At 34.6% G+C, this 14,257-nt stretch overlaps 1 protein-coding gene across 1 annotated transcript; it reads left to right on the top strand.

The window, feature by feature from the left end:
- The first annotated feature begins 8,385 nt into the window (after positions 1 to 8,385).
- Positions 8,386 to 13,532, top strand: LOC7472675 (pumilio homolog 12). Its single transcript, XM_024595129.2, has 5 exons — positions 8,386 to 9,557; positions 9,729 to 9,891; positions 11,721 to 11,884; positions 11,979 to 12,237; positions 12,933 to 13,532. Exons 1-5 carry the CDS (start codon positions 8,740 to 8,742, stop codon positions 13,053 to 13,055), a joined length of 1,527 nt encoding a protein of 508 aa, XP_024450897.2. The 5' UTR covers positions 8,386 to 8,739; the 3' UTR covers positions 13,056 to 13,532.
- Positions 13,533 to 14,257: the final 725 nt, after the last annotated feature.

Raw genomic sequence — 14,257 nt, 5'->3', positions numbered from 1 at the left:
AAGAGTCCGTTTGACTTGGTTTTCGCAAATTGATCATGGTTACTTTTGTTGCTTCTATTTTTAACTTTCTATTTTTTTGTTACCATGGTGTTGGTGTTGGTGTTGGTGTTGGTGTTGGTGTTGGTGTCACTGCAGGATGCTCAGTACATCTCGGATCTTTTCCTTCGCCAGATAATGATTTTGTGCTATGGGGACAACTATCGTACCACCACCCTCTATAAAGGTCAAGTCAGCTATTGAAGCTCTGTAAGTGAATCGGTCATTCTGCACATTTAAAAAGCATATGAGACGGTCATGCTACGCAATGCAAAAAGAAACAAAAGTAGAAAGAAAGGATCAATAGCATAAAATAAAAAAACCAATGACATTGTTTTTTAATGTACCTTGTGATAATATGGATCCATGCAAAGAACTTCCTTGATTATCTTTCTATTTTCATTAATTTATTCTTCAATTGATCTAATAGCGTTTGCGAAAGGCGGGAGCATTTGGCCAAAGCTGAGAAATAAAAGGTTAAGGTGTGTTACAAGGCAAAGAATAAATGGCAAAAAACAATGTAAAGGATCAGAGTGAAGAGTAGACAGTGCATTGATGCTTATATGGGAGAAGCTCAGAAATCTCTAGATTAAAATACCATAGGGACAGCAGTGCCAATGAGGTTAGGATTTCCTTAGAAATAAAGAAAATAAACGAAAGTGAGAAAAGGAAAAATAAGGATTTCCTTAGAAAAAAAGCAAATCAAATGTTAGATTGCAAGGAAAATTACAAGAAAAGAAAAGAGGTGGACAACAAAAAAGCAATTGAAAATTATCTGACCTGACAACAAACAAGCAATTGAAAATTATTTCCTTATAAATGTTACGTGACAAAAATCATGATAAAGAATTATCTGACCTGACAACAAACAAGCAATTGAAACTGCTTGTTTCATCGTTTAGTTTCGGCACCCAGACGCGACACACCTGAGCACGGAGGGATGCATGGAAGATGTATTTCTTGATGTTATTGATAGAAAACACCATTGACAAAAAAATTAAAAATGAGAAAATGTTAGACGCAATGATCATAACAAAAATACAAAGTGCAGGTTATGAACTCCCCAAACATCGACAAAAACGACAAAAACCTCATAAGTTTTGTCTTAGCTTAAATATGCAGTAGCCTGCATCCATTGATAAATCAAGATGAAAGGCAACTGCATCCATTGATAAATCAAGATGAAAGGCAACGCTATTTTAAGTATTTTTGGCCTGAGCAATTCTCGAACAACATTATTTATCAAACACCCTTTCTCCTTCAATTCTCATAACAATTCTTTAAAAGTTTGACTGTTAGCAATAGTCATATCATCCCATTAAACTCACTCAGGATGGCAATCCCACAACAACTATCTGTTCCCATCATGTCTCTTTATGATTGAACCTAATAACATGCTAAAAAGGAACATTGCTCCTATAATATATGGTTCTATGAGCAATAGAAAGGATGCTCCTCAATGATAAAAAATGACAACGAAAATAACTTGGACAATAAAAAATATGGACAATCAGTTAGCCTTACAGTTAGTTTCCCACCACATTAAAAATGTACAAAATAAAAAGAGGCATGGTCCTACCACAATACACACATTCTTTCTTTTCTATTGCAACCAAAACATGTATATATCTATACATATATACACCCCTTATAAAAAAAAACCAACAAACAAAAGCTTCCTCAAGCTCAAACTTAAAAGATAAAAACATAATAACTTAATTCCCAATTTAATTTTTTATCCTTGCGTGCGCGCACGCACCCTCTTTCCATGACGTTTGTTTAACAATCATATGTGCTTTGAAAACAGGAATACAATAATATACAAAGTGGTGACACTTAACAGGAAAAGAACAATATGTTGAGCCAACATATTTTTTTTTGGTAAATGCTAAGGTAGTGAACCACCTGCTCCAACAGAAAAACTTAACACATAATAATTTAATTGCCAGTTTCATTTTTTATCCTTGCGTGATAACCTTAGAGGTAGGAAATCGGACATTGCATTTCTTTTCAGCACTTGGTTTAATTCTTGGTTTCAGTTGATATTTGTCATTTTTAATAATACATTGGAAATATCTATGCTCATGGTTTGATGATGAACTTGATAGCTGCACTTTTTCAACATAAGGAGAAACAGATCCTTGTGGAGCTTTATATTTTGGAAAGGCATGCCAAATTATGGAGATGTATTTTTTAAAAAATCATTAAAATATTACTGAAAGAAACTTAATTTTTTATGGAGAACCACAACATGATATTGTTTGCGAAAAAACTACATATTGGTATCAATTTAGTGCCTCTTATCGGTTTCCCTTCTTATATGACTTGGTGGAAAGTGCATGCATCCCTTCTATTGTATAGAGTGAAAGAGACCAGCCACTTATTAGACAATAGAGGATGGGTAGGATAGTTAAGCAGGATATGATAGAAAGGATAGCATTGGTAGAATACTGGGACTAGATAAGTTTAACTTTTAGAACGTACACATGTTCTTGCATATAAGACACCTGGTTGCATAAAAAAATTCCAACATTTGGAAAACTTGAATATATTACCATGTAAAGGTGGACAGTTTCTCTTGATTATGGTATAGTCCCTAACTCTCACAATCTGATTCTCATTTCTAGCCATTCCTTGAATTTCTCCACTTGCCAAAATCTAATGTGATGTCATCTCCATCTAATATCACCTTTTGATCTGTCATAGTCTCATACATCAAAGAATTAAGCATGATAATCCTTGTAAAGGCTGCATTATCTAGTCCAAATGAATGGCAACTTCATGAAAGTTATCCAAAGCCTAAATGTGCAACCAAGAAAATTCTAACCAATAACAATCCTCTATATTGCCCCTTATGACTGTTGTCTTGATCTTTTCATAGCAAGGGTATCGTGCAAGTAGGCAAAGATTTAGCCACACTTCATTTCATTTCAATGCAAACGTTTAACTCATTTAGATTACCAGAGTCAACTAATGAAATAATCATGCTCTGAAGCTTAATCTTAAAACAAAGTTGATTTCCCAGCACCATTAAAGTTAACATGCATTGACAGCAATAAAAAAACATGTTAATTCTCAATCACCATAATTCTTTTATAACCTCAATCTTCAGTATAAAACACATACCTCAACCCCTCCTCCCTAGCTGACCACTTTTGTCAGTTATATCCATCAAAAGCATGCCTACATAGCCATGAGACTGGTAGAAGAATCCCGTAAAATTCACAATGATGCTCTTATCCACACTGTACATTATAATTTCAGAACCACATTTCTTTACTCAAAAGTAGCTTCTCAAATTAATTCATAAGGGTTCATGGCTCTTGATCATCCAATTCTATTGATCAATCCCTTCATCAATGAAAATCTTAACAAAAAAAGGATCATTAATCTCTCAACCCAAACCTAAATAGATTAAAAAGATTATAAAATGACTCAATTCACTAAATTTTCAAAATCACAAATATAACTTGACAACTTTGATTGCTGCCCAAAATATAGAATCTAGGACACAATAATTCTGCACACACATATCCAGCGAGTCTTCTCTTAATCCCAACTAAAAAAAGAGCAGGCTTTTCTTCCCTGCAGTTTACCAACTCTGCTAAACTATTTTGTGCTACCATTTTATGGAATAAGACAGAGGTCAAACACCCAAACACACATATAAAAAAAACGAATCAGGGGAGATTGGCAGAAAAGGAGGTGCTGGAATGGTGATGTTTGAAAAACACTCTAGACCAAGTATAAGCTTTGAAAAAGTCTGTGTGTGAAGGAAAAACAAAAAAAAAATATGTACAATTCATTACTCCAGTCTCACAGCTTGTCTCTAATCTATATTTCATAACACATGCTTGTTGCATCTAAGTCTAAAAGCAAGCCATAACATTAAGAAACCCTTATTATGAGCAAGGCAATCTTCATTGGCCATATTACATTTTTAAACGTAGGCTAGCATTATGACCATCTTTTAAAAAAATGACATGACAACCAAACAACCGAGATTTCAAGAAGATATATATGTAGATAACATCAAGCGAGCCTAAATAAATGCACACAAATCCAGCTTATGAGACAGAAATGGTTGAACCAAAATCTCAGTGTAAATAATGAACAAAAAACAAATTAATGGATGCGAAGCACTGACAATTCACATAAGCATGACAATGACACATTTAACTCAGTGGTGCACTCTCCAACATTCAAAATAAGATGGCTGGTTGAAAGCCTCTCATCCCAAACAATGGAAGGACAAAAAACATAGAAATCAAAGGTAGCACAGTAACCACACTGGTCATGCCTAATCTTAATTTAATGACGACCCTAAACCAAGATTAAAGATCAAACCTCTTGCACAAAAACAATCACAACCAATCCAACGAATTCCATGGATTGCTTGTCCTTCACACATAGCAGGGGAAAAAAGGAAAGAAACACAGAAAAGCTGACACGAAGCAAGAGGTGTAAAGAGATAATCAAACTTATAATCAAACAGTTAGTGGACAAGGCAAGTGTTCCCACCCCAAAAAAAAGCAAAAAAAAAGACAGGCAAAGAACAGAACATAAGCAAGAAAAAACAGAAGAAGATGAAGCATCTGATGACCAAATAAAAAAAGAATCACAGACCACAAACATAGCCAAGCAAGCAATACAAAGCCACCAAGAAAAGGCAACCCATAAAAAACAATAGAGAACGATAACCCACCTGCAAAACCAAGATAGACGCAGCAAATGAAAGGATGAGAAGCTTTGCAGGGCGTCAGAAAACCTGTCAAAAAAAAGGATGCATAAGAAAAGGCATGGTCAAAAGATAATGATAAAAAAAAGAAGCCAAAGAGCACACACCAAGAAAACAAAACTGAGAGGGCAGCAACAGGAGCCCAAACAGCGAGAAAGAATGCAGGGAAAACCACTAAGAATTTTTTTTGTTATATATACCCCAACTGATGTGAAAGTATGAAAGAAATCAAGGACACAGGCTGAGCAAAAAATACCAAAAAAAAGCCCACACAGGGCATAATGAAATGACGACAGAAGCACAAAAGCCACTAATGCCAAACCAAGAAAGAAACCGAATAGAAAAAAAAAAAACAGAACCTGGTTACATCAAGACATGAGCAGAAACTAAGCAAGAGAGATCAATAAACTGGCAATGCAGATTGAAAAGTGCCCTGTGTTGAACAGAGGGCCAACGTAGGTGAAAGTAGGCTGTGTATTAAATGCACAATGATGGTGTTCTCTCAAACCTGGGAAAAAGCAGCCCCCACCCTAGCTCCATCCAAACCAGTCCTCACTAGTCATGCTAGAGCCACCAACAGAACTAATCAACCGATCAACACAAAGCCCATCCAACAGCAAAGACTGATAGAACCGAGCAATAAACACAGAGCACCCAACACCAACCCATGAGCCGAGAGCCACATCTCATGCTCTAAAAGAATCCAAACCCTCTAATAACCCACCCCAACCATACCAAGTAGAAGGAAGAGAACTCAAAGAACTATTACAATATACAGTGATATCAGTATAGATGAACAATTCTTTTGCCATACTACTTAGTTTTTTTGTTAATGACTTCAGTCACCATTTTGTGATGCTTTCTAATAATGGGTTTGGTTTAGCACACACGAACTTTTCAGGCATATAGGAATCAAAGAAAAAAATACACTACTAACAATTTTGATTCTCGATGTTGATAATAAGTCAAAATTACTAGAAACATGTGAGGATTAATGTGGGAAATGCAATGGAAATTGTTGTAGTTAGTTGCAACTTACAACTAGGCTTTAAAGTTGCTTGCGTGATCCCAATCATCCATTTCCGTTGCGAAGAACTCTCGTGGAAGCTGCCAAGTTATTTTTTAATTTTTGTGTTGGAGAGTGCGAGTTTGTAGAAAAGGTAAACTTTTTTGTTTTTTTCCATGAGAATCTTTATTGTTGTTGTTGTTTTTTCTTTTTATGGGAGAGGGAGTGTTTTGGTGATTATTTGTGGTTTTTTCCCTCTCCCTCTCTGGTGAGATTCTTTCACCATTTTATAGGCAAAATTTTTTCTCTCTTCTTTCCTAATTGCTTGGTGACCAAAAATCAAATTCACTTTATTTCTTAATTTTTTTTCCTTGCACTTTTGGTCTTCTTTTCTATATATTTTTATTTTTAACTTTTTTTTTTGTATTTTGATATTTTAAAAAAATACAACTTCAATGCCAATTTAATATCAAGAATTAATCAATAATTTTAAAATATATGTGTTAATTGCTAAATACGTTGAAAATATATTTTTAAATTTTAAATTTTTTTGAAATGATGCTGAAAATGATATAAATATATCAAGAATATATATTTTTTTTACTTTTTATATTTTGAGAATATTTAGATAAAAAAATAAGGGTAAAAAATTGGATTATAACAACGGGTAGCATGAGTTGGCATTTTATTGGAGCAAGCTAGATAGGCAGTATGCTATCCAAGTATTTTTTGAGTCATTTTTTAAATAAAAAAACTTGACTTCACCGAATTGTATTTGTTTAGTATCTAAGAAATTTCTATTTTAAAGGTAATGAAAGATTAACGGTTTATCTAGCTATTTGCACTATTAGGATGGATACATAGACATCAGTGATCTTGTTGATATTGTCGAGCAACATTTTCCATATCAGGTAACGTGTCAGTTCAGCAACGAACAACACATTCCAAACGATATCGATATGAGTGAAGCTTTGTATGCTATAACTAATTGGGGTAAAAATGATTATTATAATTAGTTAAGTTGCATTAAAGTTTATATATCATAATGGGATGCATGAATGAATGAGATATTTATAGATATGCATCTTGTGATTACAAATGAGAAGTGTTTGATTTGGCACATGAATATTACACATCAAGTCATTACTCCGGATCTCGAGCATGTTCCCGAACATATCCAGCAATTTTAAAATATCATAAGTAATCTAATATATTATAATCAATCTATGTTAAACATTGGTTTTTATATATTGATCTTTTAATTTAAAATTAATATTTTATAAATATTAAGTTGACTTTATGCTACAGGAGGGTTAAGGGACCGTATTCATGCTTTGTAATATTGACGAAGAAAATGAAAGTTACATCTATGAATCCCAATGGTTAAATGTTTGTCGCACTAGACTTGAAACCTTTGAAAATAGATTAACTCTTGATGATGTCATGGCAGAGGATGAAGCCATTCAGGCAAGTATAAAAAGCCGGATCGAGTTATGCTATTAATGAGCTCGGATCATCTAGTAGATGTCGTAGACGTAGATAAATAGATGAGTTATATTTATATATTTTGGGATTTCATCAATTGCTTGAATGTTGTATTATTTAAGTAATTGAAATTCATTTTTCATGTATATATGTTTTTTTATTTGCATTCGTGGGCTACTTATGATTATGAAATATGAGATTTTGTTGAGTTTGGTTATTATGGTTTTTTACAGGTTTTTTTAAGTGAGACAAAATTTTAGATATAGTTTTTATATAGGAAAAACACTATCCAAATCTTGTTAAAAATATAATTTTTTTAACTCTCTAAAATCATTAACTAAATTAAATGTCATATTAACAAAGTAAATATTAAGTCTCATATTTTTTTTTTGTTAGATTTAGATGGGGCAAAAACCTCACTACCTATTCTCCAACTCAACTGGTTGGTCAATCGAGATAGTTGTGTGAACCGATCAAGAAAATTGCATAAACATGTTGATCGGTTCACACAAAAACTATGATTTTATAAAATATTTCTTCAAAATATATTTTATGAGTTAAAATGTATATTTTTTTCTAACTTGTAGACTCAAAAATAGATTATAGTTAAAATTTTAAGAACTTATTGTTCACATGGTAGTTTATTTCTGTTTTTTAGTGTCAACCAGTAATTTAATTAATGTAGCGATCATAAATTACACTATTAATTATAATTTTATCATGTTTCGAATCACAATAAAATTATAATAAAATTATAATTGATATCCCAATTTACAAACATCATATTTAATTAAATATCACCTCTTTAAACGGTGACATACATAAAATATTTCATTTCTTTAAAATTTGTTGTTGCCGTGTTAATTCGCTTTTCTTTTTCATTTTGAATACTAATTGCCCAAATTGGACGTCGAAGTCTTACAATCCTGAGCTCCCATACCCTCAACGATGGGTCCCAGATAAACAGGAGGCCAGAAACAACCTTAAAAAAAGAAAAAAAAAATAATATTAATAAAGGCACAGAATACACATGCGAGGGCAAAAGAACGAGTAAGAAAAAATTGCTGCTTTGTTAACCTATTTGGACACCCACAAGAAGCAGAAGAAACACATACGCCGCGTAAACAAAAGAAAAAGGCAAGGGAAGAGAAAAGAAAAGAAAAGAGGACACAAACACTTGAAGGTTTCTTTCCTTCCTTGCATGAATACTTACCAAAAAAAGCATGCAAAATTGCCTCTCTCACACTTGCAGTCTCACTCTCCATCTATAACTCTTCCAGTCAACTATATTTCCCTTATCATACGAACTCTATTAACACCAGTAAAATCTCTCCATAACAATCTTCTTCTCCAATCAAATCACCAATTTTCTCTCCTTTAAACCCCCAAACCTCTCAAAACTTGCATTTAACCCATAACCCTCCCAACCCTTATCTGCCTTTTTCTCACTTCTTTTTTCTTTTCATCCTGAATTATGGACCCTTACCAGCAGCAGCAGCGCCGCAGATTTCTTGCTGGAACGGCGCCGTTTTCCCCTGAGACTCCCTTTTCCCGTTTAATCGATCAAAGCCTTGCGAGCCCTGAAACTTCTACTCAAAACCCCTACCTAGAAACTCTTGAATCTCTCTTCTTAAGACTCAATGTATCTCATGATAATCAAACTTTATATTCAGGTTCTCATGACAATATCTTTAATGGGTCTGTTGTAGATTTTAAAATTTTGGATGATCTTGCCTCTAGCGGCCAGGTTGGTTTTTTGCCAACCCAAAACAATGATATAAATGCTTTCGGGGCTACGAGGGTTCAAGATTTTGTTCACAATCCAATGATGGCTGGTTCTAATTCTGATTTGAGGAGTAATACTTTCGTTTATGGTGGTGCGTATCAAAATCCAAACCTTAACAACCGGAGAGGATTAATGCAAAGAGAATCGCATTATGGGTCGATGAATAATGTTTTGGTGTCTAAAAGCCAGAATTATGGGAGGAGGCCACCTTGGTTACAAGATTACGTGTCCTGGGAGGATTTGAGTGGTAAGATCGTGGCATTGGCTAAGGATCAACACGGATGTAAGTTCTTACAAAGGCTTATTGAGAGTGCAACAAGAGAACAAATTGATATGTTGTTTTACGAAGTGATAGACTATGTTGGGGGGTTGATAGCGGACCCATTTGGGAATTATGTTGTACAAAAGCTTATAGAGGTGATTAGTGAGGAACAGAGGACTCGGGTTTTGCGAATGCTAACTCGAACGGATTTTCAACTCGTGAGGATTTGTCTTGATGTGCATGGGTATGTACATACATTCGGCTGTTATTTTATTCATTCCTATTTTCTGTGCAAATTGAGAATGTGGTATCTGTCTTTTGTTTTTGCTTAAAGAAACTGACATACAGCGGCTAAGTTTGTTTCTTCTTACTATATTAACTGCTGAATTGATTTATTTATTCTTTTTGGCAATAGAACTCGGGCTGTACAGAAGTTGTTGAATTGTATTACAAACCCTCTGCAAGTTTCTTTAGTTGTATCAGCTCTAAACCAAGGTGCTGTTGCATTGATAAAGGATTCCAATGGTCATCATGTGATCCAGCATTCTATGAAGCATTTTTCTCCTCAAGACAATAAGGTGATCTTCAATTCATTGAACCCCCCATCCCCAAAAAACAAATAGTTTGTTGCAATCCTGTGTTATATCTCCATAGTGTAATCTGGGTTATTATTTCATATTTCTGATGGAGTGTAATGTGGGTTATTATTTCTTGTCCTGCTGCTATTTGTGTTCTAGATAATTTGCTCCATCACTTCCCTTCAACGTGGTGATTATTTTACTTGTTTTCACATTTTGTCTCTGTCAAGTGATTTTGTTTATCGATTAAGTTCTTTTTTATACCCTTTTCTATCTTTGAATAATTCAATTTTTCCATCTTTTAAGTTTTACTTAATGGATACTTAGTTGGGTTATAAACAAATTCTAGTTTTCCCCATCTACCTGAACTTCTTAGAGGTGCAATTACTACTGCAATATTCTCCTTTCTGTATATGCATTTATGCTATAGCCTAAAATCCTGAATATTTAACCGTTTCCAGTGGAATCTTTCGTTTAAGATTGTGAAAATCTTTTATCTTTTATGGGGAAGAAAAGGGCTGCAATTTTTTCTCCCACACTATTATAACTCTAGTCACTTTTCTCAATAAAGGATAGCTGGCAACTTCTCTGTGGGTTGTCATAGGCTTCCATAGCTTTGGCTTTTGTTGGGTTTCTTTTGAAGAAGTTTAGTATAAGTTTATGCCATTGCTTGCACTTGATATATACTGGTTGCACTCATTATTCATCTGGCTGGGATCTATGATAACTTTATGGCTTCTGTTCTGATTGCTTCTGATTTTGCGCCTGTTTTTTTAAAAAAATTGCAATAGAATTTCAAATCAATTTGCAAGTTGAAATTCTCTTGTTTTAGTTGTCGTGAACATCTGATGTGAGCTATTGTAAACACCATATCAGAGATTTCTGAAGTAAAGTGATTGGCTGCTTTAGCTAATTATATAGCTGACTGAGGTTTGAAAATATCAGCACAGGATTTCTTGGGTCAACTTTGACCCTTACCTGCTATAACAATTGAAAAAATTTTAGCAAAATTTTCAGAAATTTCATAAAAACTTGTAAAATGAAACCCTTATTTTCGTATAGCTTGTATTGATTTTCTCCTGTCTTTAATTATTTGTTTATTCCGTGCTCTCTTCATAGTTCATTCTTTAGAATATCAGGACTTCCACATGTTATGCTTTGATTTGGATTTGAATCTTTGGGACTTTGCAAGGTTCTTCCTTTCTACAAGCTCTTTTTTAGACTGGATGTGAAACGTTTTTCTGTGCCTAATCATTGGTGTGCAGTTTGGGGGGAGGATATAGCTATAAACATTACATCTCCACCACCTGAATTAAGGTGTAAAGCTTGGGAACATCAACAAGCTTGCAAAAACTTATGGTAGTTTGTAGGCTGCAATAATGGAAATTTACTTGATCTTGCCGTGGTTGGATCCACAGCTTTCTAAAATCTTTTCATTTGAATCCATAGTGTTACCTATTTACCATGGGTTATTTTATGTCTGTTGCCTCATGTTTCTCTTATCTTTCTCTCTAACGTTCTATCATAATTTCCTCACTTTCTTGTTTTTGTCCATCACCTTCTTTTACAAGGCATTCTATCTCAACGTAGTTGCACAATTAGACTTGCATAAAATGTGAAATAGGGAAATATAGGTATTTCATCACCAAAATCTGCTTTAAAATTACAGGATATTGGAACTTTTTGCTCTAACACTTGTAATCCTCTTTTTTGATGCACTTGTTATCTTCAACAAGCTAGACTTGCTGTTATTCTGCAATTAAAATATTGCCTGAAACCAAATCATATTTTGGCTTCATGATTATCTGATAGTGGATTTTCTTTTGCAGTATATTTTGAAACAGGTGGCAGAAAAGTGCTTTGAGATTGCAACCAACAAGAGTGGATGCTGTGTGCTGCAGCGATGTGTTGAATACTCTGAGGGAGAACACAGAGATCGACTGGTAGCTGAGATCATAGCAAATGCACTACTCCTGGCTGAAGATCATTATGGGTTTGTTTTACTAAACCTCATCAATGCTTTACTACACATTCAAGCGTAATATTAACTTAATATGGTTCTTGTAATTTTCCATAATTTTCTCTAGAAACTATGTAGTGCAACATATTCTGGATTTAAAGATGCCACAAATCACAGAAAATCTCCTCACACAGTTTGAAGGGAGCTACATGGCTCTTTCATGTAACAAGTATGGAAGTAATGTTGTGGAGAAGTGCTTGTTAACAACAAGTGAGGATCAATCCACACAAATAATCTTGGAGTTGCTAAGCAATCCAGGTGCTTCCATGCTCCTTGTGGATCCTTTCGGAAACTTTGTTATCCAGAAGGCACTATCAGTATCTCAGGTTAGATCATTGCACTCCAAGATATATCTCACCTGCTTGTTGGATAACTGCAAACCAGGTGTAATGTGCAGATAGTAAGCATCACTTTATTCTTCAACGTATCTAACTGAGAATATCAGTATCAAATTGTTTCTATATGCCATTCATGTTGTTTAATTGAACTTTATAGTGCGAGTGTATTGACAATCTGGATTTCCCAGGCTCAAACTGCTTGAATTGGTCTGAATATATTCTAGTCAATTCTCAACATGAGAGACATATTTTTCTGTGAGGAATTGAGTCTGTTACATCTTTGATTTTCTCAGAGATTGTGTACTATTCTTTGTTTCGTGTGGTAGACTACTTAACTCAAAATCAGTCTCTGTACTGGGGTGATGATGGTTTTAGACTTGCATTTGTTGAAATTCCATTTTGACAATGATTGGTAGTTAATAGGCCTTTTAATGGTTGTTAGATCACGTAATAGTTTTATGAAATATATTCCATCAATATGAAGAGCCACAGTGCTTTTCGAAAAAATTTCGAGAAGTTTTGCCAAGCTCGCCAAAACTTTGCTACTACCTACTTCATGCATGACTAGTATAGGTTTAGTACCTTTTATTTTTTCTTTTACTGTATCAAGCATATATATTTTAAGCACAAAATCAAGCGGGTTTTGATCACTTGTTGTCCTCTTCCCATTTTTGCAAGAGCAGGGTGAAGTCCAAAGAGGTTTAATTGCTCTGATAGAAAGGAACAGTCAAATGATGATCAGCAATATCTATGGGCAGAAGGTGCTTGTTTGGCTGACCAAGAATAGGAGACTGCTAAACCTATAGGCATGTATAGACTGAGGGAGTTATTCTAATCACAATTTTCCTACAAGTCTCGGTATTGGGTTTTTTTTTTTTTTTTTTTTCAAGTTTTACTCCATTATTAGTGGTGTTGTTCAGTTGAGCTCGTAGCTGCCCTCTTACACTTCAGCATGGTGAATGGCTTTGCCGGTGTCTGTTGTTTGTTGTTGTTTAGGATGTTACTTGTTTTTTTTGTGATGTACTGTTGTAGACTTGTAGCATTGGAACAAATGAATTTGGAGGTCGTGGTCACTCTGCAACTGAGTAGGAACTAGCTACCCTGAATTGCCTACAACAATCTCGAGGGAATTAGAAGGTTAAACTGTGTATATTTTGAGATCATCCCGCTGTTTTTACTATTTGCATATTTACAGTTCTCCATTCGCAAAAGGGCATATTAAGTTCATGGTGTTTCAGAAGTAGGAAGTTTGATGTTTTTATAGTGCAGTTTGTTCCTTATTTGATGTGAGGTAGATTTCATTAGCGATATATCTTCTCCTGATGGCGAATTATTTGCAAATTGTCGCTTTGAAAAATATAATAAATGAAAAAAATGCCCATTGTTAATTCTTAGGGCGGAATCTCCCCATTCCCAAGCCAAAATGCTCACCGAAGTGCATGTTTGGCGTCAGCTCTTCCCTGACACAAATGGGAGAGAAAGCTAGTTGTTATATGTAGCCTGCTTGGTCCATTCTTCGGTTTGTTCTTGTGTCGATAGCTATGGTCTCAACTCTCATCTTTTGCTGGCTGCTTGAGATGGGTCTATGTTCCAAATGAATAGATCCATGACAAAGGGCAACCAAAAGGTATCGCTTTCATATTCCCAGGACTAGCTTTCCGTTGCTGGAGAAAGACAAGCAAAAGCTATCGCTGCCATAGGACTTGGCTTTCCTATGCTTACCGGAGAGCTTTTTGTTCATAACAATGGGAGACATGTAGTCCAACTCAAATTCATCTCCGGTCATATCGTGAGCTTATGAAATTCACACATTTTTTGGAGGGATCACTATCATACATGTGTCTAGATTAACACTGAAAGTAAATAAAGTAGACAATAACAAATTATTAACAAAAACCTAATTCTCATAGCAAAATTACTGTTTATCAAGAATACTGTAAAAGTGTAATTATGAAATTATCCTTGAATAAAAAAAATCATTGATTTAAGTATTAGAGTCTATATGGTC

Source organism: Populus trichocarpa, chromosome 2 (genome assembly GCF_000002775.5).
Source record: "Populus trichocarpa isolate Nisqually-1 chromosome 2, P.trichocarpa_v4.1, whole genome shotgun sequence".
Lineage (NCBI taxonomy): Eukaryota > Viridiplantae > Streptophyta > Magnoliopsida > Malpighiales > Salicaceae > Populus > Populus trichocarpa.
Note: the sequence above shows the minus strand (reverse complement) of the source record. Positions and strands in the feature narration are given on the sequence as shown.

Coding starts and splice junctions, on each gene's coding strand:
- LOC7472675 (XM_024595129.2), top strand. CDS start 8,740: ATGGACCCTTACCAGCAGCAGCAGCGCCGCAGATTTCTTGCTGGAACG. Junction 9,558..9,728: donor ATTTGTCTTGATGTGCATGG/GTATGTACATAC, acceptor TTTTGGCAATAG/AACTCGGGCTGTACAGAAGT. Junction 12,238..12,932: donor AGGCACTATCAGTATCTCAG/GTTAGATCATTG, acceptor TTGCAAGAGCAG/GGTGAAGTCCAAAGAGGTTT.